We start from the raw sequence: 14,677 nt of genomic DNA, 5'->3' as shown, positions 1-14,677 counted from the left end.
CCTTCTAGAATTTGAACCCATAAATGAAAGGATGTGCAGACTCAGACTAAAAGGTAAATTTAGGAATATATCAATAGTTAATGCACATGCACCAACAGAGGAAAAAGAGGATATAATTAAAGAACATTTCTACGAAGACTTGGAAAAAGTATACGGTGCAGTACCTAAATATGACCTGATGCTAGTAATAGGAGATTTTAATGCAAAAATAGGGAGGAATGAACATCTGTATGGAGTTTCTGGAAAATATTCACTACATGAAGAAAACAATGAGAATGGAGACTTATTATGCCAATTCGCAGCAAGGAATAATATGATTATTAAAAGTACCTGCTTTCCACATAAAAGGATCCATCTGGGAACCTGGAAGTCTGCAGCCAATGGAGTAGTCAATCAGATTGATCATATTTTAGTGATTGCACGCCACTCCACGTCAGTTACGGATGTACGGAGCTGCAGAGGACCAAACTGTGATTCAGACCACTTTCTGATAAAATCAGTCTTGAGAGAGAAACTGTCACTAACAAATGGCAACAGAATGGGAAAGATGATGAAATGGAATACAGACAAACTGAACATCCCCGATGAAGTAAAAAAATACCAAGCAACACTAAGCAGCAAGTTGAGCAATGAAGAGACCACAGAAGGAGTAGATGGAAGGTGGAACAGGTTTGAAAAAGCCATTAAGGATGCTGCAGAGGAAATAATAGGCATAAGAAGGAACAGAAGAACCCAGGAGTGGTTTGATGAAGATTGCAGGTCAGCAATAGAGGAAAAGAACAGGGCAAGAACAAAAATGCTACAGAGAGAAACCAGAAATAATGTGGAACAATATAGAGAATTAAGGAGAAGAGCTAACAGACTGTGCAAGAGAAAGAAAAGAGAGTGGAATAAGAAGAAATTTCAAGAACTAGAAGAACTAAAGGAACAGAGTGAAATAAGAAAGTTCTATCATGCCATAGGCAAAATGAAGAATAGATTCCAACCAAAAACAATGGCCTGTTCCAGTAAAGATGGGAAAATGATAAGGGAGGAAGAACAGATAGTGGGAAGATGGGCAGAATATTTCAAAGATACACTAAGCACCAGCCTAGAAGGTGAAGAGACAGCTGCACAGGAGGGAAGAGTGGAGCTGGAAGTAGACAATGAAACCAATGAGGCAAGAAAACCAACACTACAAGAGGTCTCCCAGGCTGTGCACAAGTCAAAAAACAATCGAGCCCCTGGGGAAGACAGCATAATTGCTGAATTAATAAAAACTGGTGGTGAGGCTGTAATAAAGGAACTGCACACATTAATATCAGATATATGGGAAACAGAAACTATGCCAGATAATTGGAAAATTGGAATAATAGTCCCCATTTATAAGAAAGGGGACAGAACAGCATGTGAAAACTATAGAGGTGTAACACTCCTAAGTACAGCTTATAAGATCTTCACAAGTATATTAAACGAAAGGATACGGAAGTGTGCAGAAGGCATACTAGGGGAATATCAGTGTGGCTTTCGACCGGGCAGAGGAACAACTGATCAAATATTTGTGATAAGGCAAATGATGGAAAAGTTCTATGAATATGATATAGATCTGCATTTCTTATTCATCGATTTCAAACAAGCCTTTGACAGCATAATTCGGCAAGAACTATACAGAGTACTGAAAGAAGTTGGTATATGTGCTAAATTAATAAGACTAATCAGAATGACAATGACAGAGACAAGAGCAAAAGTAAAGGTCCTTAGCAGAACAAGTGAGAGCTTTGACTTTAATAAAGGTGTGAAGCAAGGGGATAGCCTCTCCACTGTCCTATTCAACATTGCCCTGCATAGTGCAGTAAATAAAATCAACAAAAGAGGCACCATATTTATGAAAACTAGCCAGATATGTGCATACGCTGATGACATTGCTATAGTAGGAAGAAATACCAATACACTCCTAGAAACATACCGGGCAATGGAAACAGAAGCCTTAAAAATTGGCCTCATAGTAAATGTAAACAAAACAAAATATATGGTAATGTCACAATCTGAGGCCAGAAGAACCCCTAAAAACCTAAACATCAATGGGAAATGCTTCAATGGAGTGTCCTCTTTTAACTATTTGGGAGCCCTAATAACAAATGATAACAGTATTGGAAAGGCTATAAGGGAAAGAATACAAGCAGGAAACAGAGCTTACTTTGCAAATATGCAGCTTTTCAAAAGTAGCCTTGTTACAAGAAAAACTAAATTGCTAATATATAATTCCCTAGTCCGCCCAGTTATCACATACGGCTCAGAGGTATGGACATTGACAGAACACGATAAAAATGCTCTAAGAAGCGTTGAGCGGAAAATACTACGCAAAATCTATGGGCCAATAAGGGAGGAAGAAGGCTGGAGAATACGCTACAATGCTGAATTACAGGAGTTAATACAAGGCAGGGACATAGTAAAATTTGTTAAATCACAGCGAATACGATGGCTAGGACACTTGGAGAGAATGGCAGAGGATAGAATGCCAAAGAAAATGATGAAAGGTATGATCCATTCAGTTAGGCGAAAAGGGAGACCTAGAAGAAGATGGATCGATGAGGTAATAATGGATATCAACAATATGGGAGTCCGGGGGTGGAAAAGAGCAGCAAATAACCGAGAAGTGTGGAGGAAGATTGTTGAAGAAGCCAAGGCTCACCAAGGGCTGTAGAGCTACTGAAGAAGAAGAAGATTCAGATTTGGGCAGTCCGTTTCGCATCATTTTACCACATCACCTGTACCACACTTACAATTCTCCATTGACCATTTATCTGCCCTCATTGGTGTTTGGCAGTCCTTTCTTTTATCTGGCTTACAGCATTTATCCTTTCTTTTCAGTCCTTTTCTCCACACCCCTTTACATTTATAGTACATTTGGTAATCTGAAACTCACATAACTACATTAGCACACTGACATTGGTATAAATACATTTACTGCAAATTATTTTCTGAGTGTACTTATGTCACTCACTCCTAGGAACATACAGTTTCAGGTCCACAACATTTCTTACACCTAAAGGTTTTTTGGATTTTGGGTAGATCAGGTAGTAAGCATTATCGTGTGGAATGTTCTGTATTATATACGGCCCATTATAAATATATTTAAATTTGGAAATTTCGTGGTTCATTTCACTGGACTTTTCGTGGATTTTTAAAAGAACATAATCCCCAATTTTAAAATTTGAAACTTTCAGATTTTTATCATGTCTTTTAGATCTAGATTCAGCTTTTTGCTTTCCCCTTTTTCTGACTAATTCTTTCTTTTGACTCAACCCCAAACTTGTACAAGGTGGAAACTCTAGTTTTTCTTCAATTAAACTTTTACTTCTGCTGCCTAACAAAATTTCTTCTGGCGGGAATCCAGTAGTTTCATGATGTAATGTGTTCATGACAGTCTCGAAGTCCGATATAAACTTGCCCCATGCCCTATGGTTATGACTGCAGTACGTTCTACACAATCTTCCGATTTCTCGCATGTACCTTTCAACCGGGTTGCTAGCAGGATGGTAGGCTGCGATATATTTAACCTCTACTTCATTTTGCTCCATCCCTTCTTTCCAAATTTTGGATATGAACTGGGGACCATTGTCAGATAGTACTGCCTTGGGTTTGTCAATGGTTCTGAAGTATTCAACCATCCTACTAAATACAGCTTTTGCTGTTGCTTTTTCCAAGGGGTATAATTTCACAAATTTTGAGAATACTTCCAAAATTACTAAAATATATGCACAATTTCCCGAAGTCTTTGGGGGGGGGGGGGGGTACCATATAAATCTACCGATAATAAGTCTAGGGTGTCTTCAGGTAATGTACTTTGCATTGGACCCCTACTAGTCTTGTTCGGTACTTTGGCCTTTTGACAGACATCACACGACTTAACCCATTCCTTTACCTTCTTACTGATACTACCAGCAATCACTACTACATTATTCAATTTATCCAAACATTTCTTCGGCCCACTATGCCCCAATGCTAAATGAAAATAATCTATGACATCAGTATCAAACTGGTGTGGCCAACATACTCTCCATTCCTCAGTGACCAAATCTTTCCTCCTATATAAAATGCCTTTAAAAATTTTGTAATATTTCTTAATTTGAGGATACTGCACACTGTCAAAATTTACCTTCACAGATTTCCATGTCGGATCCTCATTCTGATGGTATCTCATATTTTTACATATTTGCTCAATTTTCCTTTTTCCTGAAACCTCTTTCATATACCTTATCTGAAAAGTACCCTCTTCACCATTTCCATTGGGCACTTCACTCACACCATTAGGCAATCGAGATAAAGCATCTGCCACATAATTCTCAGTACCCTTAACATAGCAAATATCGTAATCAAAATGTTGCAGGTACAAAGCCCAACGAGTTAGCCTACCATTAAGTAAACGACAATCTTTAAGAAAAGTTAAAGCTTTGTGGTCAGTATGTATGATGAGCTTATGGCCCCACAGATAATTTCTGAACTTCTTTAAGCCCCATGTAATGGCTAAAGCTTCCTTTTCCGATATAGTGTAGTTTCTCTCGTATTTTGTTAGAGTCCTACTTGCAAATGCGATAGTCCTGTGTTCAATTTCTTTGCCATCACAGATTTCTTGGAAAACTTCTATACCAATTCCATAAGCACTGCTGTCAGTACTCATATGGAAAGGTTTTGACAGTATGGGGTGATGCAAAATTTTGTCGTTCAAAAGTTCACTTTTTAAATTTTCAAAATCTTTCGCGCACCCTCCGGTCCACACAAAAGCACTATTTTTCTTAAGTAGATTATTCAAATGAGGACTATTAAAAACTTGCCCCTTGACGAATTTTCTATAGAACCCACATAAACCCAAAAAGGCTTTCAACTGTTTTCTATTTCTAGGAGCTGGACACTGTGCTATTGCACTTAACTTCTCCGGGTCCTTGCCAATACCGGTCGTAGTAATAATGTGCCCCAGAAACTTTATCTCCGATTTCACAAATTCACATTTCTTCCACTTAAGCGTCATGCCACCTGCTTGTAGAGCAATGAAAACTTTATGCAATAATTCACAATGCTCTTGCCATTCTTCTGCAGCAATCAGTAAATCATCTACATAAATGGTTAGCCGGGAACTCAGTTCTCTCCCTAATACAATGTCCAGTGCCCTAATAAATACTGCCACCGAAGTGCTAAGCCCAAATGGTACTACTTTATACTGATAGCATTTCCCGGCAAATAGAAAAGCGGTATATTTACGGGATTCTTTACTCAAAAGAATTTGCCAGTATTCGGCGGTCATGTCCAGACTGGATAAATACTTCACATTATAAAATTTTTGAAGCATTTCGTCCAGATTTTCAGGTCTGTCTATTTCCTTCTTTACAATTTTGTTCAAAGTTCTGGCGTCGATAACTACTCTCACTCCCCCATCCCTTTTGTTCACGATGATAAGGGGACCATTATATTCGCTGCTACTCCATTCGATTACACCCCATTCTATCATTTTATCTATTTCCACTTGAACAGCCTGCCTCTTTGATATGGGTATCGAAAATGGTCTTACAAAGAAAGGTTTATGCTCTATTGTCTCAATCTGGTATTCAAAGTTCTTAACTAGGCCAGGTTTGTCCGAAAATACGGTACTGTTACTATCTAAAACATCAAGCAATTCTGTTTTCTGTTCGGGAGATATTCCCTTCAAATTTTCCACCATTTCTTTAAAATTATGCCCCTGCTTGTCACTCTCATCTATTAACCTCTGGACATGGTACACCTCATACTTGTTTGTCAAACCATCATTCCCTTGGTCGATCTCCAACAATAAAGAATCAATTTCTGAACCGAACACCTTCCCATTTTCCTCAAATTTTAACTCCAAATTCCTAGATGGATTATTAATTTTTATCACTTCCTGGCTACAATCAATAATCACCTTTTCTTTATCTAACCAATCTATTCCCAGAAACATTTCAGTACTCAAGTCTGGCACAACCAAAAAATCGTGTTCAAACTTTTGTCCTTTTATACTAAATTCAACCAAAACCTGGTTCTTTACCAGCTTGCTAGTTTTGCCAGTAGCACCAACAATTTTTACACCCGTCACTGACATAATTACTAGTCCAGGCTTATCACAAATGTGTTCGAAAAACGACTGGGAGATTGCGCTTATCTGAGATCCAGTATCAAGAAGTACTTGCAATTCCACATTATAAATTTCAACTGGTATTACAGTTTGTTTAACCGTCGAATGTTTTTCATTATTGTGATCTTCCCTAAGCAAATCCGGGTCGACGATAACTTCGTCCCAAGATATGGTTTTAACATTCACCCCACATATATCTGGCGGTTTCTTTGGTTCCGGGAGTTCAAAGTCATTAATTACTTGAACTCTTTGTAAAATAGGTTTTGAGCCGTCAGGTGGCTCTTTCTTTCTTTGTTCGGTCTCAACATCTGGATTTTGTTTTGAAACTTCGTCATCATTAGGTACAATATCACAATTAGCTGCATCCCCATTATTTTCACCAGTACCGAAATATTCGCCATCTGAACTATCGTCAGAATCCGACCATTCTGGATCGCTTTCAGGTTCTAACATAAAAGCTTTTCTGAGACAGGCATTAAGTTCTCCCTCTGCATTTTCGTCACGCTTTAATTTTAACCCAGTATCCTCTTTTGGCAAAACGGCCTCATCATCAGCTTTACTCACATCTACTGCTAATTCATATTTCGTGTAATCCTCGTGGACTTCAATTACTTTTAGGTAATCATCTACCCCTTCTCCACGGAGCCTTTCGGTAGCAGCTTGTGCTGTTGGCGGATCATTAACAGAAGTTACTTCCTCGTCAATGCTAAGGATTTCGTCCTCCAATTCCTTCCTATTTTTCACCTTCGTCCTATCGGCAGCACGCGTGACTTTGCGCGGCGCTATTTACTCTCCCCTCCTTAAATTCAGGCCACGTCACCTTATCGACGACCCTTCTATCTCCTTTTCCACTAACTAATTTCTTTGCCTCATACTCCTTCTTAAAATCCTCCCACTCACATTGCTTTAGGCCCTTGTACAGATCGTCGATCTGCACACGCCAATTATTTACTTCCGCTAATTCATTCTCGCCTTTTACTTCATTGCAAACACTGCTAACCGCACCTCTCTGTGTATTCACAGTTTCATCTATTATTTCCTTCGCCATGGAATTATCACTCGTAATATGTTCATCAGCTCTTACGGCTATGTTCGTATCTAATGCTGCCGCATTGCTAGCGGCTTCTCTCTGAACAGCTGTTTTGCTAGGCTGGGCCGTTGCCCTCTGATGCTCCACTCGCCTGGTTAACATGTTGCGCTCTGCGCGGCAACGATGACTCATTTATGTCCGCCGCACCTGACGCTTGTTTCGCAACAACACGTTGCGTCGTTCCATGCCTGTCTCTAACCTGTCTCATAACATTACTATCAGTTCGGTAACTTTTCTTAAATCGGGGCCGGTATATATTGTCCGCTTCCGTTTGGCCCACAACGTTCGCGGAAATCAGTTTCCAGCGTCGTTATTATTTTGCGCGGTATATCCTCTACCGCGACCTGGATAACTTCCTCTTCCTCTGCGTCTACCTCTACCTCTCTGTATCCTATTGACGTGAAACCCTTCGCCGTCATTTCTTTCGTCATTATTACGGTTATTTCAATTACCAAAATTTTGATAATTGGCACGACTTTCGCGCCAATGGTCTTCGTCTTCGACCCTTTCGAGAAATGCTTGGAAGCTGCGATGATTGCTTCCCACGTATCTCTTTGAGTCTTCTGGAAGCTTTTTATATAATTCCCAGATGATTTCTGAATTGGATCTTCTTCCTCTTAAATGCGTCAACTTCCTGTACCAATATTCGCAGAAATCTTTCAAAGAATTCCTGCCCCTGTTATCATGAAGCTTGACCATGATAAACTCGCGCCATAAATGATCCTGTTTTTGTTCGGACCAATATTCTTCCATAAACCTTTGCTTAAATTCTTCGAACGTCATTCGTTCGGTATTAAAATTAATTCCCCAGCGCTTAGCGTCACCTGCTAAGGTGCTAATTACTACGTTTATCTTTTCCTGATCAGACAAGTGTTCAGGAAATATCCTCTCGCAATTTTTGATGAAATCTAACGGATGCCATCCGTTATGTTTCTTGGTGGGATCGAAGCGTTCCTCACCTTCTAATAGCTTCGTAATTGGTGTGCCATTACAGACAACACCAGGTCTATCTTTAATTTTACTCTCAAGATCGAAAATTTTGCCTTGAATTTTCGAAGCATTTTGTTCACATTTTTGTACACATCCGGTAACTTTCTCACCTAAATCTCTTTCAGTGTCTGAAACTGCCCTTTTCAACTGTGAGATTCCGTGGTGACATTCGTTTACGATTTCAGTTTTAAGACCGAAAACTTTTTCGTCTGCTTTTGTTTCAACCAGAGGCTCTAATTTCTCTTGGATGTTGAGAATTTCAACATCAAACCTACTGTTAATGTTGTCAATTTCCCCCTGCATAGTATCCATATTTTTGTTAATGGTGTCAATTTCAAATTTCATAGTATTTACCACAGAACTTAAATTACCCACTTTTTGTTTACTAATTTTAATTCCTTGCTCTTCGACCTGTGCTTTAAGCTGATCATTCTGTGTTTTGAGCTGATGGCTCTGTGTTTTAAGCTGCTCGTCAACGTGTGTTTTAAGCTGATTATTCTGCCCTGAAATTTGTTTGGTTAATTGTTCAAATAAATCGTTCATGCTTAAAATTTTCACACTGTTTTGTTCTACTGAATCGGTGTATTCTGATCCTACTTCAGAAGTTTCTTTCGGTTCTTTCTTTATCTGTGGTGAATCAAACATGTCAGTGGATTCATTCACATACCAACGATCATCTACAAAGCCACCCTCTACTTCCTGTTTTATCCCTTGCTGTGTTCGAGACGATCTCGACATTTCAATCTGTTCGTTAACGTGTTCATGATATTGTATGTACGCCAATTGTCTTCTGCTAACGTCATCTGTTATCTGGCCGCGTAAACTCCTGCTACTGCCAGCCGCATTTTCCATTACGCTCGGCACATCTACCGTGTCTACGTTCCTGTCCATACTGAATGCCAATTACACCTCTCCACTGTACTTGACGTTCACTGCTATTTCCTTTACTGACTATTATTGCAATTCGAGCCACTGAACATCCACTGTTCGGTATTCACTTTAATTTGTGACCAACAACAAACAGAAATCTCCACAAATGATTGACAATGTTCAGTTTCAGCAAGACAAATCAACATCACACACAACCTAAATATTGGTGGTTGCTGTATGCAAGTTGTTTGAGAATCATATAATTTCAAGAAATGGGACTTTCCCTGGCCTCCCAGATCCCCTGAGCTAGCAGTATGCAATTTCTTCTTGTGGGGTTACCTTAAAAATTCAGTGTATCATAGTCCATCAGCTAAATCAGAATTGAAAGCTAAGATCCATGAAGCAATTGTCAGAATTTCTTTTGAAATATTGCTCTGGTCCAAGCATAGTTTATCTAACAGACTGCAGGAATGTTTGTAAAAAAAGTGAAGCTCAGTTGCGAGATATCTCCCAAGAGATAAATTTACATTGTGTGTTCTGAAATAGCATTTCTTCCATGAATAAATTGATTTAAAAACAGTCTTTCAATTTCTTGTTTTTCTGAATCTTTCTGTATTTTGCTGACTCTCACCTTTGTGGGGAGAAATAAGACCATCTTAATAAATCAAGATAACTCAGAAGCTTCATAAAGAAATTTAGACTTTAATTTCTTCCCCCACATGCTGTTTGAAAGTGGAATTGATTAGAAATAGTAAAAATGGTTCTATGAACACTCTGCCAAACCCATAAGTGGTGATTGTAGAGTAGTCATGTAGATGTATGTGTGGGTGTAGATAAGTAAGTCAGCATCTGCAAGGCTGTTGAGGCACTTCAATGAAGCTACTCAGACTGTAAGTGATTCCAGAATCCTCATAAAGTTCTCGGATAATATCAACAGCCTCCATTGCATATATGTTCAATGTATACAATATTTGTCTGTGCAACACTGTTCAATGGTTTGCTCCATCTCAACCCTTCAGGCAAACACTGGCACAATCTATGTATTCCAAAGGCTTGGGAGGACAATGATTCAAACACATGCCCAGACGTCCTTATTTAGGTTTCCAGTGACTTCCCTAAATCACTTCATCAAATTTCAGGATGCTTACTTTGAAAGGACAAAGCCAATTTCCTTCCCCTTCCTTCGCTAAGCTGAGCTTGTGCTCCATCTCTAATGGCCTTGTTGTCAACATGACATTAAACACTAATCTCCTCCCCCTCCTCCTCCTCCTCCTCTTCCAAAGGTTTGGGAGGGGGAAAAGGGGGGGGGGGGGACAACAACTGAGATACATCATAGTACATACATGGAATAATTTCTTGAGGAAATTCAACATTGAAGGATAGTTCTTTCAAAATACAAATACTTATATTTTTATAACTGTTTCACTAGACATGTATTCTTTAATATTGCCAATACTTCATTTTTGTAAAAATAGAGCATGAACAAAATACTATGACATCTACAACAAGTTTAAGGGCTTAATATTATTACAGAAAGAAATCATGTACATGGTACAAGTGTATTTAACAGTCTGCAGATCTTAAAATGATCTTATGAATTAGCTGGTCAAGTTTAACATTGAAATAAAGAATTTTCAATTCAACAACTCTTACTCTAGTAATAGTATCCTCCCAGAATTTAAAATTAATGTTTTAGGGTATGCTGTATTTAATGTTTGCACTATAATACTAAAGAATTTAAAGTGTTAAGTAATTTTGTTTATTAGACCCAAATAAAATATATGTCCTCTCCAGGTCCCAGAGATCACTTGTCATAGGATCCTAAGAATATGACTGATGTAATTTATAGCCTATACAACTTCCAATTGACTGGGAAATCTGTCTTGATAATTATTAGATGTATATGGTGAAACATTACAACAAATAATATCAGTGCTAGATGGAATATTATGATCTCTGTAGTAAAACAGTGTATATGTTAAGGTTCATCTTGTTTTGCATTGTTCTGGTATCTTCACATTTTTAGTGTTGAATAGAATTTGGGCAGAGGGGAGTATGTCCATTCATATTTAATAATAACCACTCAAGTGAAGAAATTAGGTTACATAATTATCATTATAGTCCTGTGGCACCTTTCACAGTAGAGAAGATGAAGCAATTTAGCAGTTGTTCATATCTGTAAAAGGAGGTAAGTGAAATCAGTTTCATTCCTGGCTGGCTTGAACTGTGTGAAAACGGTCATTGGTGCATTATGTAAAAATTAAGAGAGTCATTCTCACCCTTTTCAAGAGTGTGCAGTTTTTAACTTCCCAAATTCATAGTCAGAACATAAAAGGAGTAATAGTTTTCTCCAGGTCAGCTCATCAGAGAAGCCCTCTGCCTCATGCATACCTATCTAAAGTGAGGCAGGTTATTTTTTTCCTAGATCGTAAAACTAACCATAATCATGAAATATGGCACTAGGAGATAACCCATTCATACCTCTCTCACTACTGCGAATCCCTTTCATTTGCTGTGATTAATTGTTCCATTAAGAATCACCCTCAAACTGGGGTCTTTCTGATTTTCAAAATTATTAAATTATTTTTCTCTCACCAAGCAGTCAACAATTTTTGCATCCCCCTCAGTCAACCCAAATCACATGGAAGAAAATTTTACAATGTTAAGGTATAAAGCAACTGCTTGCTGTGCAAAATAAACTGTAGGCAGTTTCAAACAAGAAGATGCAACAAGTCCACTAAAGAGACAGCTTACACTACACTCGTTCATCCTCTGTTAGAATATTGCTGCACGGTGCGGGATCCTCACCAGGTGGGATTGATGGAGGACATCAAAAGGGTGCAAAAAAGGGCAGCTCGTTCTGTATTATCACATAATAGGGGAGAGAGTGTGACAGATATGATACGCGAGTTGGGATGGAAATCATTAAAGGAAAGACGTTTTTCGTCGCGGCGAGATCTATTTACGAAATTTCAGTCACCAACTTCCTCTTCCGAATGCGAAAATATTTTGTTGAGCCCAACCTACATAGGTAGGAATGATCATCAAAATAAAATAAGGGAAATCAGAGCTCGAACAGAAAGGTTTAGGTGTTTGTTTTTCCCACGCGCTGTTCGGGAGTGGAATGGTAGAGATAGTATGATTGTGGTTCGATGAACCCTCTGTCAAGCACTTAAAATGTGAACTGCAGAGTAATCATGTAGATGTAGATGTAGATGTAGAAGAACAAAATAGGTGGAAAGTCACAATAAAAAAAGATCAAGGATTCAGTTCCTTTATTTAGAAATCACATTCACCATTTACAATAGTTTTTAATTCAATTACAAAATTGTAAAAACTGGTAAAGCAATGTGATTGAAATATCATGGTCTTTTATGAGATTTATAACTTCTGAAACCACTGCATTAGTATCTACTTTGCTTCTTGTAAACATTCTCTATCTCATATTTTATTTAGTGTTTGCTGTAGTCACTATAAAGCTGTAAAAATTGACATGGAAATGGCAGTGTAGAAATGGGCTGCAAAAATAAGTATGAGCCCATATTAAATATCTGACAGATGTTTTTTTCTGGTTTTTTGCTTACCAATAATAAATTCCAAGTCACAGATGCAACAGTTGCATTTTTACTGTCTTCCAATAATACTTTTAACACTCCACCCTATTCATCTGCAGTTCATTAAATACACTGCGTAGTAAACTGTCAAGAGTTGTCTGCAGTGCTGAGTACCACTTTTCATATCTGAATAATACTTTCATCTCTCACACTGATACCCAATATTTAAGGCCAAACAACAGACTCTATCCACTCTAAGTATTCAGCAATGCTAGTATACACGGCAGGGACACCTGGCTTCCCACAGAGCACTGATCCAAAAGAACGTAATCCAGCAACACTGAACTGACAGTGAGGTTTGTCAAGCCGAACTTGAAGGGGGCTTCCCAAATCATCCTGAAACAAAATGTAATGAAAAATATGTTCAGTTTTCCAAATCCTGAAATAAATTATCATTTTTGAAAATGAAATATAAGTGGCTCATTACCCCTTGATCTGTTATGTGTTTCTCGATTTGCAGTACAACAGCATCAAAACCCTTAAATCTAGAATTTGGTCAGATGTGATGGAGCAGTTTTGGACTACTTTATTCTATAACTAAATGCAGAAAGTTCTAATATTTCATAAATTATCTTATTTTGTCAATGTGAAAATCTCTCTGCATTTTTACTCCATGCTAACTGTTCTTTAATAAACTGTTGAAAATGCTGTGTCATTATGGGAAACTGATGGAACTATTTTGGATATTTTTCCTCTTTTTCATTTATGAATTTATCGCACGCTATTCACTTCTGATTTTAATACTTTTTGGCAAACTCACATCTTGAGATATACTGTACATAAAAAGCTTTTTTATAAATTTTCATCCATAATACTTATTTTGACATGAAGTTTATAATGGCATTAACATAGTTAATTCCAAAAATATTCACAATAGGTCTCTTCACCCTGTCCAAGGACATAAAGCAACAGACTGGGAATCCTCAATGTAAATTATATGACCAAATTATTAACCCATCCATTTCATAAATCACTTGATTAATTACATTTAGGTTTACACATCTCCTTTAAACCAGTGATAATTAGTTGTAAGTAGTTTTTCCCCCATCTATTATAACTCCCTCTTTCACAATTATATGCGCATATCAGTAAATATCCAGGAAGCAGGACTAAATAAATACTGGTGTGTGTGTGTGTGTGTGTGTGTGTGTGTGTGTGCACGGGTGCAGGCACACACACACACACACACACACACACACACACACACACACACACACACACACACACACAAAATTTACTTCATGAGGTGATCAATGAAACAACATATGTTTTCAACAGATGAACGAAAACATGACTGCATTTATGAGAGCCATCTTACCCTGCAAGAGTCACGGCCACCAGCTTCATCTGCAGCGCATATCAGTGACTCATTAGCTTTGACACCCATGAGAGTCAGTTGTGGGAGTGCTTTTTGGCACTGTAATGCAGGTATTTCAGTGACATCCACATAGCGTGCTGTGCCTGTAGGAAAGAAAGTGAGTAAGTATAACTTAGACGAAATGAATTACAAATTTTAAAGGATGTATTTTTAAAAAATCAACCTATTTTAGCAGGACCTTATGCCCTGTTGTTTAAATATATAGAAATGTATGAGTTGTAGGCTACATCAACTAATATTATCTCAGTGATAAAGTTTATGAAAAGCTATAAAGTCTATTTATCAATCAATTGTAAGTTTACAATAATGTAAACATTTATAGACTTTAATGTTATTTAATGATCCATGTAAAGTATTTATAACAATAAAAATTAATACTAAATTAAATAAAATAATATAAATAAAAATTTATATTAAATTAAATTAATTTACAATAGCTAGAAATAATGATACAATGTTGTTGACACACTAGATGATTAGTAGTCTGAACAATATAAAAACAAGCTGCATGAAGTATAAGATCTATTATTGAAATCTCGAACAATAATTTTTGAGTAAGTTGTACACATGACCAAATAGTTCATTCTCAGCTGCTTCACCAATTATTCAGA

At 37.6% G+C, this 14,677-nt stretch overlaps 1 protein-coding gene across 1 annotated transcript in view; it reads right to left on the bottom strand.

The window, feature by feature from the left end:
* Positions 1 to 12,334: 12,334 nt before the first annotated feature.
* LOC124795806 (serine protease snake-like) overlaps positions 12,335 to 14,677 on the bottom strand; it is an 88,171-nt gene continuing 85,828 nt past the window's right edge. The window contains exons 6-7 of the mRNA XM_047259891.1: positions 14,007 to 14,149; positions 12,335 to 13,024 (exon numbers count right to left, since the gene is read on the bottom strand). Coding sequence (XP_047115847.1) covers positions 12,854 to 13,024; positions 14,007 to 14,149 — 314 coding nt within the window. The 3' untranslated portion in view covers positions 12,335 to 12,853. The remainder of the gene's footprint in view (positions 13,025 to 14,006; positions 14,150 to 14,677) is intronic.

The sequence above is a fragment of the Schistocerca piceifrons genome, chromosome 1 (genome assembly GCF_021461385.2).
Source record: "Schistocerca piceifrons isolate TAMUIC-IGC-003096 chromosome 1, iqSchPice1.1, whole genome shotgun sequence".
Classification (NCBI taxonomy): Eukaryota; Metazoa; Arthropoda; class Insecta; order Orthoptera; family Acrididae; genus Schistocerca; species Schistocerca piceifrons.
This window is presented reverse-complemented; position numbering and strand designations above follow the sequence as displayed.